General features: G+C 53.9%; 6 protein-coding genes across 6 annotated transcripts; 4 read left to right on the top strand and 2 right to left on the bottom strand.

Annotated features, from left to right (window-relative positions):
- Window positions 1-1,657: 1,657 nt before the first annotated feature.
- On the bottom strand, window positions 1,658-3,112 carry VTJ04DRAFT_5779 (uncharacterized protein; the record flags this gene model as incomplete). Its single annotated transcript, XM_069363930.1, has 4 exons — window positions 1,658-2,096; window positions 2,166-2,261; window positions 2,338-2,828; window positions 2,885-3,112. The coding sequence occupies 4 exons, from the start codon at window positions 3,110-3,112 to the stop codon at window positions 1,658-1,660; spliced, it is 1,254 nt and encodes a 417-aa protein (XP_069217808.1).
- Window positions 3,113-8,815: 5,703 nt separating this feature from the next.
- Window positions 8,816-10,467, top strand: VTJ04DRAFT_5780 (uncharacterized protein; the record flags this gene model as incomplete). Its single annotated transcript, XM_069363932.1, has 2 exons — window positions 8,816-9,611; window positions 9,671-10,467. 2 exons carry the CDS (start codon window positions 8,816-8,818, stop codon window positions 10,465-10,467), a joined length of 1,593 nt encoding a protein of 530 aa, XP_069217809.1.
- Window positions 10,468-11,144: 677 nt separating this feature from the next.
- Window positions 11,145-13,446, bottom strand: VTJ04DRAFT_5781 (uncharacterized protein; the record flags this gene model as incomplete). The annotated part of the gene is made up of 5 exons (XM_069363933.1): window positions 11,145-11,457; window positions 11,519-11,799; window positions 11,885-13,023; window positions 13,083-13,097; window positions 13,158-13,446. The coding sequence occupies 5 exons, from the start codon at window positions 13,444-13,446 to the stop codon at window positions 11,145-11,147; spliced, it is 2,037 nt and encodes a 678-aa protein (XP_069217810.1).
- Window positions 13,447-15,005: 1,559 nt separating this feature from the next.
- VTJ04DRAFT_5782 (uncharacterized protein) lies at window positions 15,006-18,636 on the top strand (the record flags this gene model as incomplete). The annotated part of the gene is made up of 7 exons (XM_069363934.1): window positions 15,006-15,318; window positions 15,377-15,615; window positions 15,667-15,859; window positions 15,922-16,328; window positions 16,389-18,023; window positions 18,086-18,334; window positions 18,397-18,636. The coding sequence occupies 7 exons, from the start codon at window positions 15,006-15,008 to the stop codon at window positions 18,634-18,636; spliced, it is 3,276 nt and encodes a 1,091-aa protein (XP_069217811.1).
- Window positions 18,637-19,673: 1,037 nt separating this feature from the next.
- Window positions 19,674-20,527, top strand: VTJ04DRAFT_5783 (uncharacterized protein; the record flags this gene model as incomplete). The annotated part of the gene is made up of 2 exons (XM_069363935.1): window positions 19,674-20,357; window positions 20,414-20,527. 2 exons carry the CDS (start codon window positions 19,674-19,676, stop codon window positions 20,525-20,527), a joined length of 798 nt encoding a protein of 265 aa, XP_069217812.1.
- Window positions 20,528-24,231: 3,704 nt separating this feature from the next.
- On the top strand, window positions 24,232-24,728 carry VTJ04DRAFT_5784 (uncharacterized protein; the record flags this gene model as incomplete). The annotated part of the gene is made up of 2 exons (XM_069363936.1): window positions 24,232-24,349; window positions 24,430-24,728. The coding sequence occupies 2 exons, from the start codon at window positions 24,232-24,234 to the stop codon at window positions 24,726-24,728; spliced, it is 417 nt and encodes a 138-aa protein (XP_069217813.1).
- Window positions 24,729-25,333: the final 605 nt, after the last annotated feature.

A 25,333-nucleotide genomic window follows, 5' to 3' on the forward strand; every position in this document is an offset into this window, starting at 1 on the left:
TGCCAGGCCCTGGGAGCGAAGTAAAATCGTGATTGACAGGCGCACGACCCAAACAAACTCCGCCAACCTAGTGTAGTAGCATGTCTCACTGAGCACGGCATTCCCGGTACCTCGGTTCAGCCCAGGATTGGGGAAGTGTTGAAGCTATTTTCAGGCCTCACATTGCGACGTCTTGTCAGTCAGAGAAGCGTTGACGTGTTGGTCGTCTGCCAACATCGGCTTGGATGTTTACTCTTTTCTGCACAGACGACTCTGTCCGATTCCTGACATCCCAAGTACGAAGTCGTGTAGACACTCCTCCCTGCAGTAGATCAGACAGAGTCTTGAGAAAGTAATGGATTCCACACCAACAACATGATCACGAACTCAAAGGAAACAAGTCAGGTGTCGGCCTGGTCTCTCTCTCTCCACCTTTGGGCTTGGAAGCTCGTCCGGGTCCGTCCGGGAGTTCCTTGTGTCCGGCGTGTCGGGGCAAGGAAAACGCCCGGAGTGTCGGTCAGCATTGCCTGACCCGCTCACAATCTGCCAGGCTTACACTAGCCCCCAACATCATCCCCCGCACACCCTTCTCGACGACGTGCAGGACGCCATTCCCGCTGCGAACAAGTTCTGGTGTCATGGAGGGCAAGCATCCACTGCCCCGGGACCGATGTCAAGAGAAACCCAACAAGGGAAGTTAGATACGAAGACCGATGCCTAGTATACGGTGTAGTGTCCAGTGATGAGGATGCCTCAGCAAGGATAATCATGGGCAAATTGCCATGAGGGGCACTGGACTACTCCGTACTTCACAGCAAGTGTCTCTCTCTCCTGAAAAGACAAATTCTGACAATCAGCTGCTAGTATATGTAGTTGTTGCCACACAGTACTTGATTCTTTGCACGCTGGACGGGCATACGGAAGACGGAATGTCACTCATCCAAAAGTGACGCCCGATATCTTGCATACAAGTCGCAACCCCAAGTCCCAGAACCGCGGGACTGGGTCCCACAGCTGCATTGCATCGTGGTAGATTCGCGGATGCAATGTCGTGAAAAAAAGCAACACGCCAACCATGCGCCGAGACACGCCGTCGAAAATCCGGAAATTCCCCTAAGCCAGCGCTAACCTCCATCCGTGAGGCAGCGGGGGAAAACAAGAAACGCTGATCACCGCCCCGCGGATTCTTCAACAAACCCGGCAGGTAAAGTAGCGTATTGTGTAACTGTTAGAAGGGGTGGCGGTGAGCTGACACCGCCATACGGCGCGCTTTGGACTTCACTTGTTTTTGGCGTAGTCCGGTCCGTCAATGGTGTCCACCTGCCGGCGCGCGCTCGGGCGGACGGTTCCCGACGCCAAAGAGGAGTCCAAACCGCCAGAACTCCAAGGAATAACCCAGTAAATGCGAAGTTTATTTCAACTACCCAAAGGGTATCTCGTAGAACGAACCAATGTGTCTAGTGGTATGCGAATGCGAAAGTCTAAAAGAACATGAGAGAGAAAACATAAGACCAAAGATGTATATGCCCAAGAAACGAACAAGTCCGACTTTTTCCCACCAACAACGCCATCGCTTGAATGGATGGATGCATCACGAAACGAAGTCCCCAAACACCGTTTCTCCCTCATCTGCTCGATCAACTCCAACTCTTTTTCCTTTGCTGAGCAAGTATCAAGTTTATTTATCCTTCACGCTGACGCGCACCTCGGTGGTGCATATAATCCCCCTTCCATCATCGTTCGGCATGGAGTGCGGCGATAGCATGCCGCCGTTATTCCCCTGCGACCCGAGGATCATCTCCTCGCTGCCCGACGCCGTCGGCGAGCCGTGCTTGTAGAAGCTGGTCGCGGTGCTGTAATTCTCGCCCGGTCCGTGGGCGACGGGCTTGCCTTCCTCCTCCGACGTGCGCACAGCGCTCTCGAGCTCGACGTGGTCGCCGCGGCGCGTTCCCGCTTTGGTGCCCGCACCGTGATGGTCGGTGAGCTTCGTGCCCCGACTCGCGTAGTACCGCCCCGGAGTGCCGTAGTACTGTTCCGAGCCGAGCTTGAGCACGCGGTTGAAAAGCGGCTTGAGGGTGGCGGCGCAGGCGGCCATGGTACCAGTGGTGAGTTGAAGGCTGCGCACAAGTGTCAGTCAGCACAAGCTCTGGGCAGTGAAGAGAGTGCGAATGCGGAAGGTGACGTACAATCCCCAGAACTGGACACCCTGGGTAAAGGTCTTGTCCTTGTCCCAGCTGAAGGCAATCTGCCAAACGGCCTTGAGGGCACCCATGACGACGGCACTGTTCATGATCAGCGTCTGGTCTTGATCGGCGGTGGGGGGGGGGGGGGGGGGGGATGGGATGGGATGAAACCTACACATATCCCAAGCTCAGAATGCCCACCAGGTACATCTTCACCTTGCGCTTCATCTTGAGCTGCCAGATAATGGGAATCGGGATGGTCGCGAAGAAGACGTCGGTAAAGATGTTGAAGGCGGTGTTGGACAAGGCATTGCCCAGGAAGACGTTGATCGGCATGCATTCGGCCTTGATGGACTTGTCCCAGGCGCCCGCCAGCGGCCTGCACTGGAACAGGAACACGAACATGACGTGGAAGGTGACGCCAACGACAAAGAAGATGACCGTCCACAGGCTCCACTTGTACCACTTCGCCGGGCTCAAACGGAGCAGGTTGAAGCCGATCGAAATTTTCAGGAAGCCGATCGCAAATCCGGCTTGAACGATGGAATTTACGGTGCCAGCGCGCGAGTATTTGATTTGGTTCTCCCTCGGGATGGTGTCGTTATGTTTCCCCAGACCGAGCGTCGCCCAGTAGCAGAAAATGGCGTATGCTGCGGTCGTACATAGCTGCAATATGTCAGCCGTCCTGCCCCAACAAACCATAGGTGGTCTGAAAGTCTTACCGAGCAGAGCACCATGGCTACATCGTCCCTGCCGAATGACCTGACGAGGACGATACGGCAATACATGCGCATGCCCACGAAGATGAGGGAGAGAACGAAGAAAATGGTGATCACGGTCATGATCCATGCCAAGTTGCTCTCCGCCGCCCGCTTCGGATCTATGGCTTTCGCAGCGGTTGATGTCGCCGCCGCCGCCGCCGCCGCGGCGGTGGTTGTCGGAGAGCTCATGGTTGTCGTGGTCCCGCTGTAGGTCTCGTCTTTGTCGATCGCACCAGGTCGGGGTCTGGAGGGAGGGGTCGTTAAGTCGGCGTCCCCGCGTCCTGATGTCGCTGGCTCGAGGTCGTGAGAATGGGGAAGATGTCTGAGCTTGTGGATAGAAGACCTAACGGCATGAAACGGGAGGAGGAGGAGGAGGAGTCGCTCTTAATAACTAGTTGCCGAAAGTTTATCTCGGACGGGACCTAGTGTAGGTTCCCCGTGTCTCTCCCCTATGATGCCGTTACCAGGCGTGGGAGGGAGGTGGCTTCTTCAGGGGCCAGAGTTGGTGGAAATGCCCCAATAAGTCAAAAGTGAGGTCCAGCTGCACGATCACACAATACGTACCATGCGGGTTTGCCAGAAGGAGCTTGAAGACCTTTTCTTTTGCACGCCCCGGATGGCTCCCGGTCAAGCTTTGATGGGCTTTCTGCAGACGCCACGTCTTGCCTCCAGAAGGTCTTGCCTTGGTTCTCGGTCTCGTGGTCAAGGTTCTCGATGGAGAGTCCCCTGGCAATCTGATGCCAGGGCACTCCTTTTCTCATATGACCCAGAACAATGGGTACACTACACTAGCGCTCGGCGTCCCAGGACCGAGTGGGCGGGGCGCCCAATCGGTAGTGAAGAAGCAACCCGGGGTCCTGGCCTTCTGACCCGTTTGGTTGAAAACTCTCATTGCTTTCTGATGAGAGGGCCTTGGCTTTGTGTTAGCTCGAAAGTGAAGGCTTCCGGATCTTCCGTGTGTTCCACCCTCAGGGCTGGTTTGAGACACAAAACCGTGGATCTGACGCCGGGAAGCGTGTAATTCCGCTTGACAAGCGCAAGGACCACTGCGTAAATGTGAATCATAATCATCCATAGGTAGAGAGTTATGCCCAACAAATCATCTCTTGTGCGCCGGAGTCCAACACTGCGAAACTACCTTCCTGTACGGGCGAATATGAAGCGGGTGATAGAATTCTTGTTGGCGTCTTCCCCAAAACGCAGGGAGGTATCCCATGGTTGCCACCATCTCGTACGCATTCACCTCACTGGTTACGAAGCAAAGCGCGGGGTTCGACAACTGGTATTGCTTTTCCCTCGATGTCTGGGTTCATAGTCCGGGGCGTACTCCGTAGTTCTGCTGGGTAGACTACTGCAGGGTAAGGTTCTGGGCTCCTTCTGCTCCCTCTGCTTGTTTGTTGGTCTTGATCAGATCTCCAAGGTCTCGTCGTCATGTACATAGCAGTTCTGTCGTTTCTGGTTGAATCTGGATCTGGAACGCACGGCATTGATGAGACGAGAATGTCGTTGGCAACGACTACTACATAGCGTAGCACGCAAACACAGGAATGGAAAACTTTGCTTCACAAACAGTAGTATCGCCGTGTTTCTTCCGTCCATCTCTCGCGGCATTTGTCTTGTTGGTTCCAGGTGAGCAGCGAGGAGGTGAATGGGGTTCCACAGCCTCGGTGTCTTTCCTGCATCTTGGCATCAGGAAGCAATTCCAATCGCATGGGTCAACGGCCAGTCATTGAAACCGGAAGAGCCTGAAGGTTCCCCGTCGTAAGGCTAACCTGAGTTTAGTCTAGCCCAAAGAACGCCGATCCTTTCTGTTTCTTCCTTCTTGGCGGATGAGTGGCGTGGGGGTTGGCCCAGGGTCTGGATCCTGCTCCACAGCACCGGGCCGGCCCTTTCCTTTTACGCTACCTTAGGTTAAGACCTCCGGAACACCATCCGGTCCGCCACCAAGAGGAACTTTCGAGGGAAAGCTAAGTTTCTGTGAAGCTAGTGTGAACGGCTAGATGGAGTTCGCCGGGCTGGACCGAGAACTAGTGCGCCATCCCTTCTTAGTGAAGAGCTTGCGAGATGACTTGGATGTTCACTTCACTTCACCTCATCAATGTCTTGTGATTACACTTGATGGTATGAAGGTGGTGTATCTGGAACAGTTGAAGCAATGTCTTGTCTTGGTTTATTTCACTGGCTTGAATGACACTACCAAAACGTTTGATAGGGGATGAGCATTTGTGTTTTCGCTGTCGACGAGAAACGAAAAGGGGGAAACGGGTCAGGTATGTAAAGTAGTTAAGGAGCCTGACAGGAATAAAGTGTGTTTTGTCGCGCTTCATGGATCGACTGCTCTGTACTCCGTAATACCAACATCCTGAGCGGACAAGCGTCCACCCGGGTATCTGTGCGAGTTACTTACCTAACCCGTTAAAGGGGTAAAACACTTTGAGACAAGAAACTGCCATCGGACCTCAAGCTCTGGCCTCATTAGCATTGCTCCGTAAAGCGTTGCGCATTTGATCGACCCGAGGCCGCGTAAATTTCTTGCCGTGGTCAAGAACCGAGGCTTGGACGTTGTGCCTAGGAATTGAACTTTACTCCTCTCCCTGATTGAGATCTCGAAGACTGATACCTTTGTCATTGTCTACGCGTATGGTCATGGATGCCTAGTTGTTCAGCGTCTGCAGTACTTAATACCAATTTCCCAGTTGCCTTCTGGCAACGGAGTCTCATCATGTTACTCAAAATGAAGCACACACTTCTGGAAGTGATCGTACTCCCACGCTGAGTTCTGGGAATCGTGAGACCGTGAACGCAAGTTCATGCCCAACATTAGTCTGAGGATAGATCGGAGAATATCCCATGATGAAGTCTCCGTCTAAATAAGAGACATGGACAAATGTTGTACAGCAAGATCGCTGATGTCTTCTTTGAGGTGATTGCAAATTTGCGGAATATCTCAACCAAGATAAAGGCGGAACTGTGTCTAAAAGTTTACGTCTTGAGTCTTGGTTGTGGTGACGAAGTTGTTAAAGACAAACCATGGTGTGCTATCTCATGCAGATTGTCATCAACCGTTGTTTCAGTGACGATCCTTAATTGGCACAACCTTATCATCCCTCTCTGCCTGCATCGCTATCTGCGGATGACGAGTTTCTATTCCGTTGCGGGGACCGCAAGGTTGGCAATTGTCTTCTGAGGAAACCAAATTTCGAATCTGCTGGTGATACGACTAATCAGTGCACCCTAAATAGTGTTTCCGATGTGTAACGCCTTCCCAGACTTTGGCCTGTCAGGGCAATGGAGCAGCTGTTGTCATTGAAGTGCTATTCACGGGTTTGATGAAGGCGACTGGACGGTCATTCGCTCGTTGATACAGGAAATAAAAGACAACTGAGGAGCGGGCGAATCGTTCAGTCTCTTGAAAAAGGGTGTTTCAACCCATGATATGCCAGTCAATACATATCACTGATATAGCAAGCGTTCTATATGCTATGTTATGTTTCCTCCGTCATATATATTTCCTCACTGCCTCGGTGGCTGTCCATTAAGAGTCTATCTTTGCTGAGGGCCTGGCCCCTCATGAGCATCAATCCCAAGTATTCCATGTATTAACACAGCGAGAGAGTCACACCTCCGCTCAGCAAACACTCTTCTCACTCCCCCAAATCTGGGACGTCACTTGCGACAGTCACATATCCCGTCATGTGCTTCGGCCAATAAATCTATGAAGCTAGGGAACCAAGTCGTTGAACGTCTGCCACATCTCAAGCAAGGACTCCAAGACCCGATTCTTGATTTTCGAGTGGTTAACTCGCAACCTAATGACACTCATAGAGTCTCTCCAATTTCCAGGTTCAAAGAGCCTTGCTTGTTATGTCGGTACTTTGCACCCGCAGCAACCTTATCGTCGAATGGCATGCTTTTGAACACTCCGCAATAACCATTAGCTGGTTACTCCGTGCACACGACCTTGTCATCATCCAGAGCTAGCAGTCTGAAGTTTCCCTAAGTAGGTGCCCATTCCAGCAACCACCAGAAGTGGTATGCTCAGCTGTCTAAGTCCAGAGGCGATGTGGAAGTGAGGTGTCGCCAAATCCACAACATTGAGACTTCCCTAACAAGCCGGGAGAGGCTATCTGAGGTGCGCTGGTTAATGGGATCATCCATGGATTTGTCGTTTGTGCCAGAGATCCCAAGCACACGCCATGAAGATGTGATTTGAGAATTACCGTTTAACAACCGCAACTGAGTTTCTCGCGATTGTCAGGCCAGCCATGTTGTTTTGCATGGAAATACCTGTCTATTGGCTCCAGCTATTTACTCTCAGGGACAGGACAACTGGACAAACAATCCACTCAGTGTCTCAACGGAGTATGCCATGTGACGATCACCTCGCCATACAGTAAGGGCGAGGTTACCTGAGTATGCTTGATCCAGTTGCCTCAAGGCACTGAAGCGATGGATGGAATGCCCAGTCAACATCCAACTGGAGCATGTTGTTGGAACACTCTGAAGACGTCGTTGGATACTCCAGCCCCATGTTCTAGACTCCCTACCTACCCACACGCGAAATAATTCCCGCACCAACTCGGAAGATGGGCTTCTCCAGTGCTATCCACCTGATAAAGTTGTGGAACCTCTGACCAAGAACGCGGGGGAGCCTGAGGATCAGCATCCAGACACTGGTTCATGATCGACGCAGCTTCCAGAAGTTGAGTTGTCGTGGGTTTCGCGTCCCTGGAGAAAGTCATGTCAAGGCCTTGTGCTCACGTGTTGAAGGATTGCTGCACAGACAGACGTGGGGAATGTGGAGCGCTGAGCTGAGGGTCAGTCAACCCCGGCATCAGACAAGAACATGGACGTGTGGCTGTTGGGCGACGAGTCCCAAACCCACGAAGGCACAAAAAGCAACATCGGGCGAGGCGGTGATGATCATCGAACATACAGGATGTACAGTACGGAGTATTCTCCGGGCATTGCTCGTTGTGTGCTATCGGATCAACAATGGATGACCGTAACCAGTTGAACGGCTACGTTGCTTCCTGTAAGTATTCATGATAGTCCTAATTACTCTATACACTAGCAGAGCCGACCAGCCGTTCAACTGAAACTTTGTTTGCAATGGAGCGGCCGTTGCGGGTGGAGAGAGCAGAGCTTGGCTTTTCACTCGAGTCTTCAAGCTGTTGTTTGGGCGTTGAAGTTGTCGAGCTCAGGCCAAGCTCAGGAATGCATCCCCTGCATCCAGCGCCTGGCGCCATGCTTGATTTGGGAGCTTCGTCAGGAACAGACGACAAGCTTTCCCCAAACGCAACAAGCGCTGCTGCATGCTTCTGCAGCTCTGCTCACCGTCAGTCATTCTCAAGCCCCTCTTTCATCAAACTCCAGTCAGAATACGCGGCGAGGAGGGATGGGGCTGAAATGATGTGACGCCACAATCGGAGCCCCCTCGAGAGTGCAGGCTGCGGACGGTGAGGCCAACGTGATGGGCGATTCCGCAAGGCATCCTTCACATTGTTCACTTGTGCTCTTCCTGATGTCCATGATGTGCGTGGACTTGCCTTCAGACTCAGACCACGCCGGCGCGTCTTTCTCAGTCGCTCGTTGACTCGGGCCATCAAGCGCGTCCAAGTGCCACTCCTTTGACTTGGACGAAGACCATTCTCACAACACTGACGTTCCTCTTTTCTCTTCATTCCTAATCACTCACGGCGTTGGACGGCAGTGCCAGTGGCATTTCTGTGCGCAGGCAGCCTATTCATTCTTTGACCAAACACCACACGCCTGGCTTGTGATCCTCATATCTGAGTCGAAAGATATCCCCCTGCTTGATCAAGAGTCCATAGCATTGTTTTTTTACTCATGATACTTTTTATCATATCCCCGCGCACTTGAGAGTTCGGAATGGCTCCTTCGTCAGTCAAATCAAGGAGCAGCCCCTTGAAGAGGGGCATGAGAACCGGCAACGTCTTGGAGGCTCGTCAGGGATGGTGGAACCTTCCTGGGCCGTGGCCGGGGCAAGGAAATGATCGAGGCCGTGGGCAGGACGACGATGATGATGACGACCAAGGTCGCGGGAGAAGCAACGACAACGGCCGTGACGATGACAAAGGTCGTGGCAACGACAATGGCCGGGGGCCGGGTGCTGACAGAGGCAACAACCCCCCGACGCCGACGGCCCAGCAACAACCAGCGCCAACGCCGACCCCAAAGAATCCCCCAGCTCCTCAAGTCCCTCCACCGCAAGGTCCGAAGACCAATGTTCAAAATCCCCCGCCTGTTCAGAGTCCAACGCCTGTCCCAAATCCAACTCCGGGGTCTGGAGATTCGACGCCTGTGGTGTCGAACCCTGCGGCCGCGAGTCCAGGTGCTGGGGATACCCAGGGGAACGGTAACAGCGGCAACAATCCTGCTGCCACGGTCCCCGGAACAGATGAGAAAGCTCCAGCAGTCCAAGGACCAGATCAGACCCAGTCTCAGCCGTCCACCAACCATGACACTGGAAGAGAGCGTGGCCAGGATACCACTCCCACCAGCTCACCGACAGAACCGACTCCGACCGTTGTGATTAACGGTGACGCTTTCTCATCCACAGACTGGAGCGGCCTTGCGCCGGGGGCACGGGGGAGAGATGGACTGGACGACGGTTCTGGTACCGGGAGCTCAACCAATCCTGGGGCTGTCGCTGGCGGTTTCATTGGTATGTCTAACACTTCGCCCAACTTATCAACAGTGCTCTGGAGCTGACTCGTGCTTTAGCTGGCTTCCTCATCCTCATTATTCTCATCGTTTTGCTACTGTACAAGTATCGTCGGACTCACCGAGTCCAGTCCTTCCTCATCAAGTACACCCCGTTCAAGATTGCTCCCTACACAGCTGCTGAAAAAAAGCGTTCCTCAATGGGGGAGGATTTGCTCTTCACCGACGGCAGCTACGGTGATGCTCTGCTCGAAGAAAAGAGCAATCCCTCGGCCTCGGGCTACGGCACCATGGAATCATCCGCACACCCAGCGGCAGCAGGAGCAGGCACAATAGCCGCAGCCTCAGCAATCACCGTCACAACCCCCTCCCGCTCCGCCCTGCCCCGCGAACGCCCCGACGCACCTCCTCCTCCACCATACCCTCTCAGCCGTTCCTCCACTGGCGGAAGCATCACCAACAACAACCAGGACCTCCACCGGGTGACCATCCGTCCCTTTCCCGGCGCTCCTCCCGCCATCGCGCCCCCGCCCTCCTTGGACCTGCCAACCCCACGGACCCCGCCACCCACCTTGCCCAACCGCCGCGCAAGCCAGGACTCTATCAACAGCACTGTGACGACCGCGACGACGATGACGTCGATGACGACGAGCAGCAGCGGAAGTAGTGCTGTTTCGCCCTTGCTGATCTCCTGGCCCATGCCGCCTTCGAGCAGCGCGGCGAGCTTCTGGGCGCGGAGCTCCACGAGGAGTTCCTCGCGAGGGAGTCTAGCGGAGATGTCGGGGCGGTATACGCCGCTGGGTGGGAATAATAACGTCGGGGTGGGGAATGTACGGAGTCCGTTGGCGAGGTCGTGAAGTGCTGAAGGGGTCGTGGAGATTGGGTAGTGATGATGTGGGCGGCATTTGTGAGTTTGGAGTTTGTTGAAACAAAAGCAGTGTCAAAAACCCTGGGGGACTCGAGCGTAGATAGGTGGTATGTTTTGCATCCATCACTTTCCGCTTCCGATGGCGTCAGGTTTTGGGACATTTCCAGAGGATTTTGGCATAAACTCGGAGCTTGACACTTGGGAGTTGGGCAGATGGATGGATAGCAGTGTGTTCTTTTTCTTCTAGACCTCCTTGCTGCCTCAAATTTCTTTTCTCATGTAGATATTGTTAAGCGGGTAGATTTGCTCCACCCAGCTCTCCATTCTCTACCGATACATTGACTTTGGAATAAATATCGGTATTATCTCAAAACTGCTTTTCCCCAATCTGATCACCATGGAACTCGGAAAATCGACCTCGCTGTGAGTCAGGTGAAACGTTGAAGTTTGTTTTCTTTTCTCCCGATTAGGTTAATTGTTTGTCAGCACACCTACTCCTGAACCAGTGCGCACACCGTCGGTGTCTTACAAGTCGATCGACCGACGACAACTGAGACAAAAAGGCGACTGAAGGGAACTTTAACTCGCTTCTCCAAATCTCATCTGGTGAATTCTGTTTCCAACTCTGCATCCCCCCTGCTCTGCCGCTCCCGGCTCGCGAGCCCCTCACTCCCCTTTCCTCATCTCTTCCACAGCATCCTTCCTCATCCATATCTCCCTGATCGGACATCCTTCATGCTCAATACACACCCACTCGCCGATGCCCATTTCGCGCGGGGCGACTCGGACGCCCCGGCCCCCACCTCCAACAATCAGGTTCCCTGGTCGGTAGGATGGGTCGCCACGCAGCCGCCGGATGACGCTGCCATGTATACGTGCGTCGCGCGGCATGTCGCGAACCTCGCCCCGTGGGAGAGGCCAGCGGATGGGCTTCCAGGAGTTGTCGGGTCGCAGGTCCATGCGGCGGAAGGGGAGGTATCTGTGGTGGTGTTAGCCATCATGGTGAGACGTTGTCGAGGGAAGTAGAGGGGCTGACGTACTCCATAATCTTCCAAGCCAGGACCGACGTTGGCGGGAGACCTCCGCCAAACTCGAGCGAGTCATGTATGCGCGCCGTGCAAGCTTTGTGCATCATCTCCTTGAAGGTCTGGTGACTTTCCGTGCCGTTTTCGTTGTCAACCTTCGTTGCAGACGCCTCTTGAGAGCTTTCTCCTGACTGGAGCAGGATCGGTGAGCTGGTCGTTGAGCTCCGGACGAAGATGTTGGGGACTGGCACCGCTTGATCTCCAGGTGCCGCAGTCGTTTCCTCGGCCAACTTGCCCTTGCGTATTGTTAGCTGATACTGAACCTCCCTCAACTAAACACTCGGGATGCTCCGGACACCCATATCCTCTATCATTACTCACCTCATCATCCTCCTCGTTGAGGGCTTCTGCGCAACCCGTTTCCCGAACCTTGTCCATGTCAAACTTCAGCCCCGCTTTCATCGCTTCATGGACCATCCACACAAGCGGGACATGGCTCGCCGGCTTGCGGTCGCCCGGCTCAAGCTCCCACCCGCCACCAATATCTGCATGTCCGCCGGCAAACCAGACTTCGTCGATATCCTGATCACTCTCATCGGAATCGGCAACAGAACCGACCGAGGCGTCTTCGTCGTGTGGGTGCGGAGCTGCAGACGCTATGGAAAGGGCGTCGTCTTCTGGCTCGATCTCCGCGGCTTGGTGTGAGCGGAGAGACCGCCTGGAGCGGGAGTGGGAGCGGGCCCGAAACCGTCCTTCTTCTGCCGGGACCTCAAGAGTTTGGTGACGGCCGCGAGGGGTTTGGGAGTCCTCCGCGTGGAAGTGGGCTGGCGTCAAACTGCCGCGTTTGCGGTACCGTTGGCCTCCCTCGGGGACATGATCTGGCTTCTCCGGTGTGGCGCCGTTGCCGGCTTTGCGCTTCTTGCTGCCCTTGGTGCGATCGCTTTGGTAGATGAGGTCCTGGCGGAACTTGGCACGTCTCTCGTCGATGCTCACCGCGTGCCGGATCACCTTGGCCGAGGTTCTAGCCGTGTACGGGAACTTGCTGCGCTCCATCCACGCCGTCTCAAACCTCGGAACGCTGTTCACGGTGTCGAACAGGCCAAGGAACCGGATGCGTCGCACGGGCCGGGAAAAGGTTTCCCGAAAGCCTTTCATGAAGGTATACATTTCCTGCTTCTTCTTGATCTCCTTGGGCGATTTGCTAGCCCGACGGCTCTGCCAGCTGGCGAACGCCTTCCACGCAAAGATGACCATTTCTTCGTTGCCGTGGGATAAGAGACCGACGTAATCGAGCATTTCCGCGAGGAAGCGGGCGATGTACGCACCGCGCGAGAAGCCAAAGATGTAGATCTCGTCACCTGGGTCGTAGAAGCGCATCAAGAACCGGTAGCCACCCACGACGTGCTGGTCGAAAGATGACCCAATGGCCGAGTCCTTGGCCTTGGTGTACCAGGACTTGATGCGAGCCTTGAGGCCGGTGCGAGTGAGATCATTTGACACGACATAGGTTCCAATGCCGGCTGTGTCCGTGAGGTTAGTCTCATCGTGCGCACAACGCAGTCTCATTGATCACACCTACGTTGATAGTAGTGATCTAATCGGTATTATTAGCATCTGTCACTCGGTCAAAAGGAGGACCCCTACTAGAACTCACACTGGTCACTGGCTGTCCGGTCGAGCATGCGATAGATCTTAAGGATATTGCTGTCGCTGTCATCTCCATGGAATTTGTTGCCCGTGCCGTCGAAGCAGAGGACAATCTTGCGAGGCCTGCGTTGGGCGGTGGCTGGCCGCGAAGATGGCTCGGCGTCGGCAGAAGTAACAGGTCGAGAGGGAACGTGTGTCGAGAAGAAGTCTTGGTCATGATCCATACGCTTCTCGGATGTCGCCGTGACTCCGTAAGAGCCAGTGTTGGTAGTCCCGCGCCTCTCGGAATGCTCCATCTTGAGATCTGGTCAACAGATTGAAACCCAGCTTCTCAGGGCAGGACGAGGACGAGCAATGGCTCTCAAACTTGAAGCGCCATATCTCAGCTTCTCTTTGTGCTCCTCATCCTGCCCTTAGACCTTCTCCATTTATCCCGGCGTGCCACTTGTCCCATGCTATGCCTCGGCGTACAGCATCGTGATTGCGCAGCAGCGGGTCTGCAGTACAAGTGTTTTTGCCGATCATTTCTCGTTAGAATGAGAGCTTCGAGTTCGAGCCTATTTTTTTGATCCAGTCAAGAAAGATTCTCGCAATGCGCATATCTGGGGTCCATGGGCCGAAGGATTCAGGCCTATCAGAGCTTGAACCTTAGCTAGGTCGGAGTTCAGTTCTGGTCCTCAGCTGGAGTTTGTGCAGCGCGAAGAGCGAAAAACCCAATGCACCATCCACTGCGGTGAGACAACCTGCCGACCGCAGCAGGGGACGGTGAAGGAAGATCCCGCGCCAACCCTCCCTAGCCAATATCTGCTCTGTAATTCACAAGACTTTCCAGGTTGCCGGTGGAGTCAAGGGCGTCGGGGCTCTCGGGTGGTGATGGTGATCGACAAACCAGCTCGCATCGAGCCCGACAATTGCTAACCTTAACAAGCGGGCCGCAGCTCGCCGCCCGCAGCCGAACCCGGTCCACGCGCATATCCCTGGACGCCAACGCGCTCTTGAGAGACCGCCAGATCCTGCACTCCATACCATACACTACCGTAGTTCTGGCAACTTAGGTAATGTAATCAACCACAGCTGGTCGTGAACTAATCCTTAGTCCGCAGTAATGGCGGCTATCTCGGCCGGCGCGCGCCCCCAATGAAAGCAGTGCTGAGCTTCTTCGTGGGACAAATAACTCTGTCACTGGATTCCAGTCTTCTTTTGCTGGACAACCATTCTTTAATTTCTCGCCGTTCTCGGTGTGGGTATGGAGCTGAGACCAGGGGTCATCGCCAACGCATTCATCCAAGAGTCGACTTGTATTCTAACAGTGTTAGATCTTAGCCCTGGCTCGGAATGGCATTGATGCTGTTCTCACATTACAGTACAAGCCCTGCAGGCTTCCGCAACGTTATCAAATCTGAATGGTCACCATCATCAGCCTTAAGCGCCGTCTGTTCCACTACTCACTAGTTGCGCAGCAACGGGACCAGGAATCCATTGACATCCAGTCACCGAGAAAACTGCGGTACGGAGTACTACCAGTGAGACATGCAGATCCTTCCCCAGATTGTGACGACGCGGATCGCTATGACCTGCTACACCTGGCTGGTCGAGCAACGAGTGGCCCAGTATCGAGCTGAGCTGGAATATGCCGGGTGGATAACGAGACGACAGCTGGCTGCTCCCTGCTTGGATCGTGGGCTGGGGAGCTCAGTTATGAAAACTCCATCGCTCGTCCTTCCACGAGCCCGTGTCCTCGTTCCTCGTTCCTCCCTCTCTCTCCCCGTGACAGTAGAGCTCCAGGAGAGCAGGAAACCTAGCTCCAATCACTGACAAACTTGCCTGTCTTTCCCTTGAACCCGAACCGTCCACCATGACTTCAGTTCCTAACGGCAACAAGACAAACGGGGCCGTCGTGGCCAATGGTGCCGTCTCTGAGAAGAGCAAGCCCGCCGTTGCCGACACATCAGAGAAGCTTGCTAGCAAGGCAAAGCCCAAGCCCAAGCCGCGCAAGTTCAAGTCCACCAAGGCCGACAAAGAGGGTGTCGCCAATGCTCTCGAGCAACACGGCCAGATCGTCCACGCCCGGATCAAGCCGCTGCCTAACCAAATAGGCTCGGGCACCTTTGATGAGAGGCCACGATGGGGAAAACTGAAGAACGATCTGAAGCACTTGCGATCTGCTGGTACGTGGAGGATGACCGAGTGAAGTGAGGTTGGTAGTCACGCGCTGACATATCGAAGATCTCAAGACGCTTAAGCACATGCTCGTGTCTAAGCTTAAGGGCGAGAAGCTCGTGGATGACAAGACGATGATTATGGAGCGCGTTATTCAGCTTGTCTCGAACCTGCCGAATGATTCGAAGCTCCGGACTGAGTTGACCAACGCGTTCTTGACTGATCTCTGGTACACGCTGGAGCACCCGCCATCAGCTTACGTGGGAGACAAATTCCAGTACCGTCAGGCCGATGGTTCCTACAATGTGAGTACTGCTGACAAGGCGCGATTATTTCTTGTGACTAACCACGCGTAGAACATCATGTTCCCGCAGTTGGGTGCGGCCGGCTCGTCATATGCGCGGTCTGTCAACGCCAATGTTATGCGCCCAGGAGCCCTGCCGGATCCTGGTCTCATCTATGACTCGGTCATGAAGCGCACTGAGTACAAGAAACACCCGAATAATGTGTCCAGCATCTTGTGGTATTGGGCCAGCATCATCATCCACGGTCAGCAGCCACCTCGTTGGCAAGATAAGCAGTCAACAGTGCCCCGACTAACAACAAAATAGACCTGTTTTGGACAGATCACCGGGACATGACCAAGAACAAGACGTCTTCCTATCTCGACCTGTCTCCTCTCTACGGAAGCAACCAAGAGATGCAAAACAGCATCCGCACCTTCAAGGATGGCAAGCTCAAACCTGATTCCTTCGCGGACAAGCGACTCATCGGCTTACCGCCGGGTGTTGGTGTCCTGCTCATCATGTTCAACCGCTTCCACAACTACGTCTGCGACAATCTGGCTGCGATCAACGAGGATGGCAAGTTCACGCGTCCATCTCCCTCCCTGATGGGCGAGGCGGCCGCGGCGGCGTGGAAGAAGTACGACGAGGACCTGTTTCAGACGGCGCGCTTGATCACCTGCGGCATGTACATCAACATTACGTTGATCGACTATGTCCGCAACATTGTCAATGTGAGTCTTGCTCGCAGAGCAGGTTTCCTGTCTACCAATGTCACTGACTGACGGTGCTAGGTCAATCGCGTTGACACCACCTGGACCCTGGACCCGCGCAGCGACATGGGTGTCATGACGGACACGAAGAAAGGCGCCGAGCGCGGCACCGGCAACGTTGTCTCGGCCGAGTTCAACCTCTGCTACCGCTGGCACAGCTGCATCTCGGAGCGCGACGAGAAGTGGATCGAGGAGTTCTACTATGAGCTCTTCGGCAAGGAGGGCAAGGATCTTACGATCCCGGACCTGATCGGCGGGTTTGCCAAGTTCGAGTCCCGGATCCCTGCGGATCCTTTGGAGCGAACGTTTGGCAAGTTCAAGCGCGGCCCGGATGGCAAGTACAGCGACGATGATCTCGTCGAGTGCATTGTGTCGTCCATCGAGGACTGTGCTGGGTCCTTCGGCGGGCGGAACGTGCCGACTTCGATGCGCGCCGTCGAGATCCTCGGCATCATCCAAGGCCGGAAGTGGAACGTCGCTGGTCTCAACGAGTTCCGCAAGTACTTCGGCCTTAAGCCCTACGAGACCTTCGAGGACATCAACTCGGACCCCGGCATCGCCGACGCGCTGCGTCGGTTGTACGGCCATCCCGACTTCGTCGAGCTGTACCCGGGCCTTGTGGCGGAGGAGAACAAGAAACCCATGGTACCAGGCGTCGGCATCGCCCCGACCTACACCATCTCGCGCGTGGTCTTGTCCGACGCGGTCTGTCTCGTCCGCGGCGACCGTTACTACACGGTCGACTACACCCCGCGCAACCTGACCAACTGGGGCTACAACGATGTACAGTACGACTTGAACATCAACCACGGCTGCGTTTTCTACAAGCTCTTCATCCGCGCGTTTCCGAACCACTTCACGTACAACTCGGTCTACGCGCACTATCCCATGGTCGTGCCGTCCGAGACGGAGAAGATCCTCAAGGACCTAAAGCGCGACCACCTGTTCGACTTCACCCGGCCAACCCGCCTCAGGGACGCGGCGCAGGTCTCCTCCCCCGAGGGCGCGCACCATGTCCTGTCCAACCCCGATGCGACCAAGTACCAGCCGACGTGGCACGCCGGCGTGAACCTCCTTGTCGGCGTCGGAAAGGACGCCAAGCCGGTGACGGGAGATGCAGTCTCTCACGACGCCCACCGCCGGGATGTCGCACAGCCCCTCGTGGCCGCCGATGTGTTGGCCCAAATCAAGGCCTTCTACGCGCGCACCACCGACGAGCTGCTGGCCAGCCAGAGCTACGAGCTCGCGGGTAAGCGCATGGTGGATGTGGTGCGCGATGTCGCGAACCTTGCGCCCGTGAGGTTCGTCACGGCGTTGTTTGACCTGCCGGTTTGCACTGCCACGAACAAGAAGGGCATCTACACCGAGCACGAACTGTATGCGGTGCTCTCGACGGTTGCGTCCGCGCTGTTTACCAACCCGCACCCGGTGCGCAAGTTCCCGCTCGTTGAGGCGGCGAAGACGGTTGGCAGGCAGTTCGCCGAGGCTGTCGAGAAGTTTGTCAAGAGCCCGAAGGCGAAGAAGAATGATCCCATCAGTGCTCTTGGAGCGCAGCTTATCAAGGGCCTGAAGAACGCTGGGCTGGGGACGCATGACATTGTCTGGGGACATGTTGTGCCTCTGAGTGCCGCTTTTGTGGCGTATCATGGCAAACTGGTAGGTTTCTATCATGACGTGCTTTGACTGTGTCGGTACCATCCAAAGCTAACACTCTCCAGGTTTCCGATGTTGTTGACTTTTATCTGCAGCCAGCTCAAGCTGGACACCTCAGTGCCATTCACACTGTCGCCCAGGAGGAGACTGATGCCAATGACTCCTTGCTTGTCGGCTACGCTGTTGAGGGGGCACGCCTTTCCGGGTCAACTCTGGTTCACTTCCATGCATCCGCCGTGGATTCTCTCCCAACTGGGGGATCTCATGGGGAGGCGGTAGCTGTCGAACAGGGCCAGTTGGTCTCTGTGGCAGTGGTGAGTGTTGTCGCAAACTTCACGCCATGATACAACAGATTGCTAACGTCATTTCCTCGCAGCCTTCGGCCACCGACGGAAGCGTCGATCCCACTAGGCATTCCGGCTCCGCCACCAGCACGAGCCTGCTCGCTGCCTTGCCGTGCAGCGCCCTGCTTGGCAAAGAGTCTGGCACCGGCGTCACGTCCGCTGCGCTTGCAGGAACAATGCGCGCTGTGTTCCGCAACCGCAACCTTCGCCGCGTTCCGGGGCCGCAGGGAGAGCTCAAGAAGGTGACAGGCGCGTCGGGGGCAGTTGAGTAATTGCGCGAGGATTGGGGCGCCAAGCAGGAGTGGCCTGCCACGATGAAGGTTTCTTGGGATTGAGGTGTCTTGTGCTCTTCTTCCGAGTTGGAAAGTTACGGGGGAGGCAAGGAGTGCGCTTGTGCATGTTCGGTTCATGATTCCGGGAAGCGTCGTCGTAATTGGGAGGAAGCAATTCCGCAGTCTTTTCCATCGTGATTGAGATACCTATTAATGCAACAGAGATGACCTTGAGGTTTGGGCCCTCGTTTTTTCTCAACATGTCAACAGTTAATCCAACGACTGAGACTATCATGTGAAGATGTTGGAGTGAGGTCGGGCAACCGGCAGCTGCAGCGTTGATGTTGGTATTGTGCCCGGGAGGTGTCTATGGACCTGGTGAGCACCAAATTGGCTTGTTCACCTGGAAGCCACTGGAGATGTTCCACCACAAGATCGATCTGCCGTATACTGGGGAGTTGACCCTTTGAAGGCGCCAAGGCAAGATCGCCTTCGACGTACTTATTAAAGTGTTGGGCAATGGAAGGCTGCACAGGAGAGACCCCAGCTGGTATTATTTCTCATGGGCAATCATTACTGCAGGGCTCGAATCATCCTGATCATTCTTACCCGAGGATTGTGGCTACCTGCCTCGCGTATTTCGGGGGGGATCTGAGATCGAAGACAGGAACCCACTTGGTCTGAGTTGCAAGCTCTCTTTCCACATGGCTGCTTCTTGCCTCCAAGAAACGACCCTTCCCATGACAACATTGGATCATCAGCAAACGGGCAGGTCAAGGTTGGCATTCAGCATGGAAGGAGCATCACCAACCTCCATGAAGGAATGGACGAATGACCCAACTCCCAGGATAAAGAGGACTTCGTGAGTCTCTCTCTTCTCTCTCCTCTTTTCTTTCACTTCTCTCAACTTTGGCTCGCATCTCCACCACACCACGTTATCGTAATAATCCTTTGTGATTGTTCCATCACATTAACCCATCCACTACACCATCATCTACTTTCACCATACTACCATTCTCATTTTCACCGTCGACAAGATGCGTTCTGTTGTCGTTGGCATACCGGCTCTCGCCGCCTTGATGGGCATCCCCGCCACTGTCGGGGAGATGGCAATGGCTCTCACACCCGTCGCCACATATCCCCCAGTCCGTCCGTCGCCAATTCCATATGCTCCCGGTGTCAACCGCCCTGCCGCAGCCGCGCCCACGGCACAGGCTGGTCAGGGCCAGAAGCAGGCAGGTGGCTTGGTCCTGTCCCAGGTGCCCGCGCGTCCGACTGCCACAACCATCAGCCCTGAGAAGTGCTCCGAGGTGGCTTCCAAGATCACACCCCTTCTGACCCCGACCCCAACGTACCCGGCGGCTCTCAAGGCGATGGCGGACAAGATCGGCGGTATCGAGCGCGACACATGCGGCGACTTGAACTTGGCTGCCCGGTACAAGAGTGTCGACGCCAAGGAGCTCAATCGCTTTACCCAGGCCCGCTACCAGACATTCATCCTGCCAATGTGGGCACGCATCCAGGATCTGTGGGCGGCCTGCGGCGACACAGCAGCAACATTTTCAGTCATCACTAACGAGCCGTGCTACTGCTGGGCCCTCGAGTTGTCGAAGGCGTCCAACGCATCATTCGGTAGCCCCATCAACAAGATCAACAAAGTCGACAAGGTCAACAATACCAACACCAGCAATGACAGCAAGGACAGCAACAAGAACAAAATAGTGGGTGAACAAAGTCAGACACGGGCGCGGAGGCCCAGGCTAATCATGATGAACAGGGTAACGAGAAGACGGCAGCTCAACCAGAGAGCGGAGCCGGCACCATGCCGAGCACACTGGCGGCAGGGATTGTGGGTGTTTTGGCTCTGTTTGGGGCGGCGGTGCTTGTATAGTCGGGGGAGCTTCCATGGCAGTGAACAATGGTGGATGGACTTTTTTCTTATGCATTCGTCGGGGCGTTGAGTTATTTGTTAGCTGGAGGAGTATCACAATGACAGATGCTCTTCGTGGCATGGAATAGATGGACAGGCTTAATTGATCTCACTCCGGTCATGCTTCGTCTACAGCCAGATCGTGATGTACTTGACATGGATGTATGTTTACACCCCTTTTCCATAGTTCTGTTGGCTGGGAAACGACTTCCGCATTCGCACGCCAAACACACAATTGAAACTGCTAGTGGGCAACAGGATCCTTAATATCCTGGATGTGTTGGGCTACGGGACCAATGTAACCTGGAAACAAAGGTCCTGTTGCCATGAAGCCGACATCTGGTGCTCATGGTTGATCCAACATGGGTGAGGGTTACTCCCGTCAGCAGGTACTTTGTTGAGGACCCTCCCAGCCTGAGTTCATTGCTTCACCACCCCTTACTAGTCCATGACCATAAGCCCTCCCCAGGAACACCTCTGGAGGCGTATCAAAGGTTCCTTTGCTGCCGCATCCTCAAGGGACTTGTCTCTTCATCATACTAAGAATCTAGACTGTCGCAACTCTCGTCGTCTTTCCCCAGCAAGTGACTTTGATGCCTCCGGATAGAGTACATGCAAATGATTCACTTCAAACTAGGAATAAGCTTACACACTCAGAAACCAAGCGTAGTTTGTAACTACCTAGGTACGATGACAAAAGTAGGCACCAAGGAAGTGTGATCAGGTAGACCTCAGCCGCGATGCCAAGGCTATTTCAAGTCGCCATGAAGCCTTGTCGGTCACTCAGGCTCAGAACTATTACCCCATGGCCCTCTCATATCAGAGAACCAAGAAGTAACCAAATCCTCAGCATTGGTGCCAAACAACTCAAAAATTCTCTCCAGGCTGTCCTCGACGGTGGTTGGTGTGGCACCAATGCCAAACAACTCGTCGACACTAACGCCCGCAATACTCTCCTCGTCGATATCAATGGTTGTGGGACAACTGCCAAACAACTCGATGTCACTGTCGGCTGCAACATTACTCTCGTCAACGGCTGGGTTTGTAGCGCTGTTAATGTCGGACAACTCGTTGTTTCTATTGCCCCACATACTCGTCCTGATGATCATCGGTTCCTCATGTCCTCGCGCGACATGCTCAATTGCCTCCCACGCAAGCTCAAAGCGAAGTTGGTCTTCAGGTTTCGATGAGAACTTAACCATGCTGGAGTGATTACCGGGCATGGGGGAACTGAATTCATGGCAGATCTCCAAGACTGCTGAGTACTTGGGAACAATCTGAGGATGGTATATCAGTAAATCGCATCCGAAGAGAGCTGAGGGCCCGAATCACATACCACCTTTCCCAGTTTCGGGTAGGGATTGTCCTCATAGAAGCTAGCGATGGCGTAGTGACGAGCTAGCGGTCGAAAGTCTTCTGACAGATCCATAAGACCTCTCGAGTGAGGCCGTAACTGTCGGATACGGTAGTTCAGACGTTTGCCGAGAGCCGCAGCAGCGATGCGTGCGAGCCCCTCTCCCCAAATAGCAGCGTCCGATCCACGGTGTGGTGTTCCAAAGAATACAATGCCCCGTGTACTGGTTTCTATGTCGCCAAAAGTGTCCCTGTAACAGTTCGCAGTGCAAAGGGCCTGGTTGAATCCGAGGTGTTAGGATCAACACGGTTGGTATCCGTTTGGAACAACATGGAAGATTTACCTGTTTGATGACGAGCCCACCCAAACTATGCCCGATAAATACTATGGGTCGTCCCTCGGAGCCATCACGCATACGCAAGTCGCGGAGAGTCATCAAAAGGGCACGAGCATGGTCACGAATGTGTGATACATAAGGCCCAACAACTGAGGCGTTGTACCCGAAGGTCATTGCACGGATCCGCGGCATCTTGTGCGGAAGCATATCCTTCAACCACATCGTCTCTTCTTTTGTCCTGGGGTCCACATATGTCCATGTCCGCCGACAGTCACCATTGAGCCCATGAACAGCGATAACACTGATATGGTGACCTGCTCATCAGTGCACATATTCACCGGCTCACTGGGGCAACAGCTGGAACTCACTCGAGGTTTGGAGGGCCATGTTCCTTCTCCCAATCCGCATGAGGAGGATCTAAAAGAAACAGGCCCAGGTTGTGATCACCATACTCCGTCACAGATATGTTCATCTTGATGCTAATATATTGAGGGTAGCTTTTGCAAATTTGTTGAATGGACAATCCTGGACTTTGGTGTTGGTGTTGGAGAGATCCAGCTCTATGAGGATCTTACCAGATCCTTTCCCACGGTCTTATTCTGTTCCCATTCTTTCAGAGATTCGATGACGTACTTTCACTGACACGTCGATCCACCATCTCCTTCCCAGCGATCGCATCGTTTGTCTAGGGCTGACCTCGATTTGCGACCGAGGCGTGAAGGGCTGGAGAACCCAATACCGGGTTTGGGTACGTGGAGAAAGTACATTGGGCACAGGTTTCCGTAGTAATTACACCTACCCTACGACACCCTGCAATTTGACGACTCGCATGGGCACCCAAGCGTGGGACCAAACGTGCAGGTGGTTGTACTCAGTTGTAAGTACCCAACCTCTCGGCGGCGCCGACGGGACACACCTCGACCACTTAGCATCAAAGCCCTGGCAGCCTCGGCAATGAGATGTTGTTCGATCACAACAAACAACTTAGAGAGCAAGAAGTGATGTATATGACTCAGCAACACTTCTCAAGCCTAACCCAAAATATGTGCTGCATTTAAACAGCCAATGCATGTCTTAGGAAAGATTGAGGCTTTTCGTCATGGTGTGGAAATATTCATGCCCTTCGTACAGTCGATAGTGTTGAGCACCCTGATTCACTGCCACTCGATATTATCAAGCGCTGCTACAAGATGTGGAGGAAAGGGGTACTGGGGCTCGCAGTCCTCCATGACCCTATTAGTGATTTAGGTATTAATACCGCTCTTGAATAGGTACGCGGATGCTTTAAGAGGCTGAAACGCAATGCTGATGTGTAGTCACGTCAACAGTTTGGTTCTCATCCGTGGACTGAACGGCGACTACCTCTCCATTTGGACTCACCAAGCCAGTCCAGCTGACGGTGGACTTAAGACGGTCTGCTGGCCCAAGGACCTGCTCCCCACAGTGCTGCCAAACGTTCGAGTCCTTTCATTTGACTACAACGCCGACATCTATGGAAACATGTCGGTGAGCTGTATTAGGGACCATGCCAGGAAGCCATTGAGGACCCTGAAGCACCGAGAGGGCTCAAGCAACCGTTCTATAGTGTTTCTTGCCCACAACCTCGGCGGGATTGTTCTAAAACAAGTAACCTGCCACGGGATGCTCAATGGCTCAACGTAGGGGTCCTCTTATTAGCAACGAGGTTGCGCGAGGAACGCACAACCTGGAGGACCTGACCCGTGGGTTAAATGCCCCTCACCTGTGGGGTGCACGGGCCAGGCGGCTCCACTATTCTACAACCTAAACCAGTGGGGCTAGGGTTAGGGTCACAACCCTAACCCTCAAGGAACGGGTGCCAACCCGTGACATAACCCGAGGACCCAACGACAAGCCAAATTCACGCTTTGGCTGGTTTGGCGCTGACTATGAGTTTTCAAGCACTTTGCATTGGGTATAGTGAGTCGAAGTATGAGGACATCTTGTCCGCCACCCATGGCCTTGTTCGTGCCCAACTTCCACGGCCAGGATCTGTCCTCACATGGACCTTACACTGACCTTGGACTTTCAAGATTTTCTGTGGGACACCACATTTCGGCTGTGATCGGAAACGGTTACTCAAGATCGCCAGAACTTCCACAACACTTCTCCCTTTTCGGTTTGGTTGGAAAGGCCGATACCACCCATTGGTAGATTCCCTGGCGTATGACTCTTCAGACATCAAAAACCTGGTCGAGGACTTCGACTGCTTGGCCAGACGCTTCCCCATTGCGTGTTTCTATGAGACAGCCACATGGCTGGGCACAGACAAAACAATAGTCGACAAGATGAGTGCCCGGATGTTTCTGCCAATGGAGGAGACCGTGCCTGTGGACAAGAATCATGTCGAGATGTGTCGGTTTCAGAACGCTGATGAGCCGGGGTTTCGGTACACGTGCGACTTTATCGAGCGCATGGCATCTGGGACATGGAGGAGACATGGACTGGCTTAGATGACCAAAACCACGATGGGGCTGGCAGGAACAGAGTCAGGAAGAAAACGAGAATTAAGTATTTCTACAAAGTCTCCCGCAATGTTTTCTTGAACAATTCTCAATGCCCCTGATTTCTTGGTATCCTGTAGTACGTTGGGCAAGCGGCAGGTGCCAATAGACTGTTCAATATTAATAGGCAGACCAGGCACCTTATATTCGCAGACGAGACTTGGATTTTTGTTTTTATGCGCCAGGGACTCGAGTCAATGATCAAGCAGTGCTGTCGATGGCTGACATTTAACGATGGACAAGGTCTGGAGTTGTATATTGAGAGACAAAGGAGAGATCATCGAACATTTCTGACGGTTGTTCGCCATCCAATGCACACGCTACTATCTTTGTCAGGACACGAAACTGGAGCAATCGAATTTTTCTGAGCAACTAGCCTCCAAGTCCAAGGTAAGTTCTGGTATGGGTAGAAACGACCGTGAGGGAAACTGTGTGAGTAACGATCGAACAAACAAACAAACAAAACAAAAACAAAAACAAAAAAAAAAAAAAAAAAAAAAAAAAAAAAAAAAAAAAAAAAAAAAGAAAAAAAAGAAACAAAAGAAACAATAGAG

This window comes from Mycothermus thermophilus (assembly GCF_041956435.1).
Source record: "Mycothermus thermophilus strain CBS 625.91 unplaced genomic scaffold VTJ04scaffold_4, whole genome shotgun sequence".
Lineage (NCBI taxonomy): Eukaryota > Fungi > Ascomycota > Sordariomycetes > Sordariales > Chaetomiaceae > Mycothermus > Mycothermus thermophilus.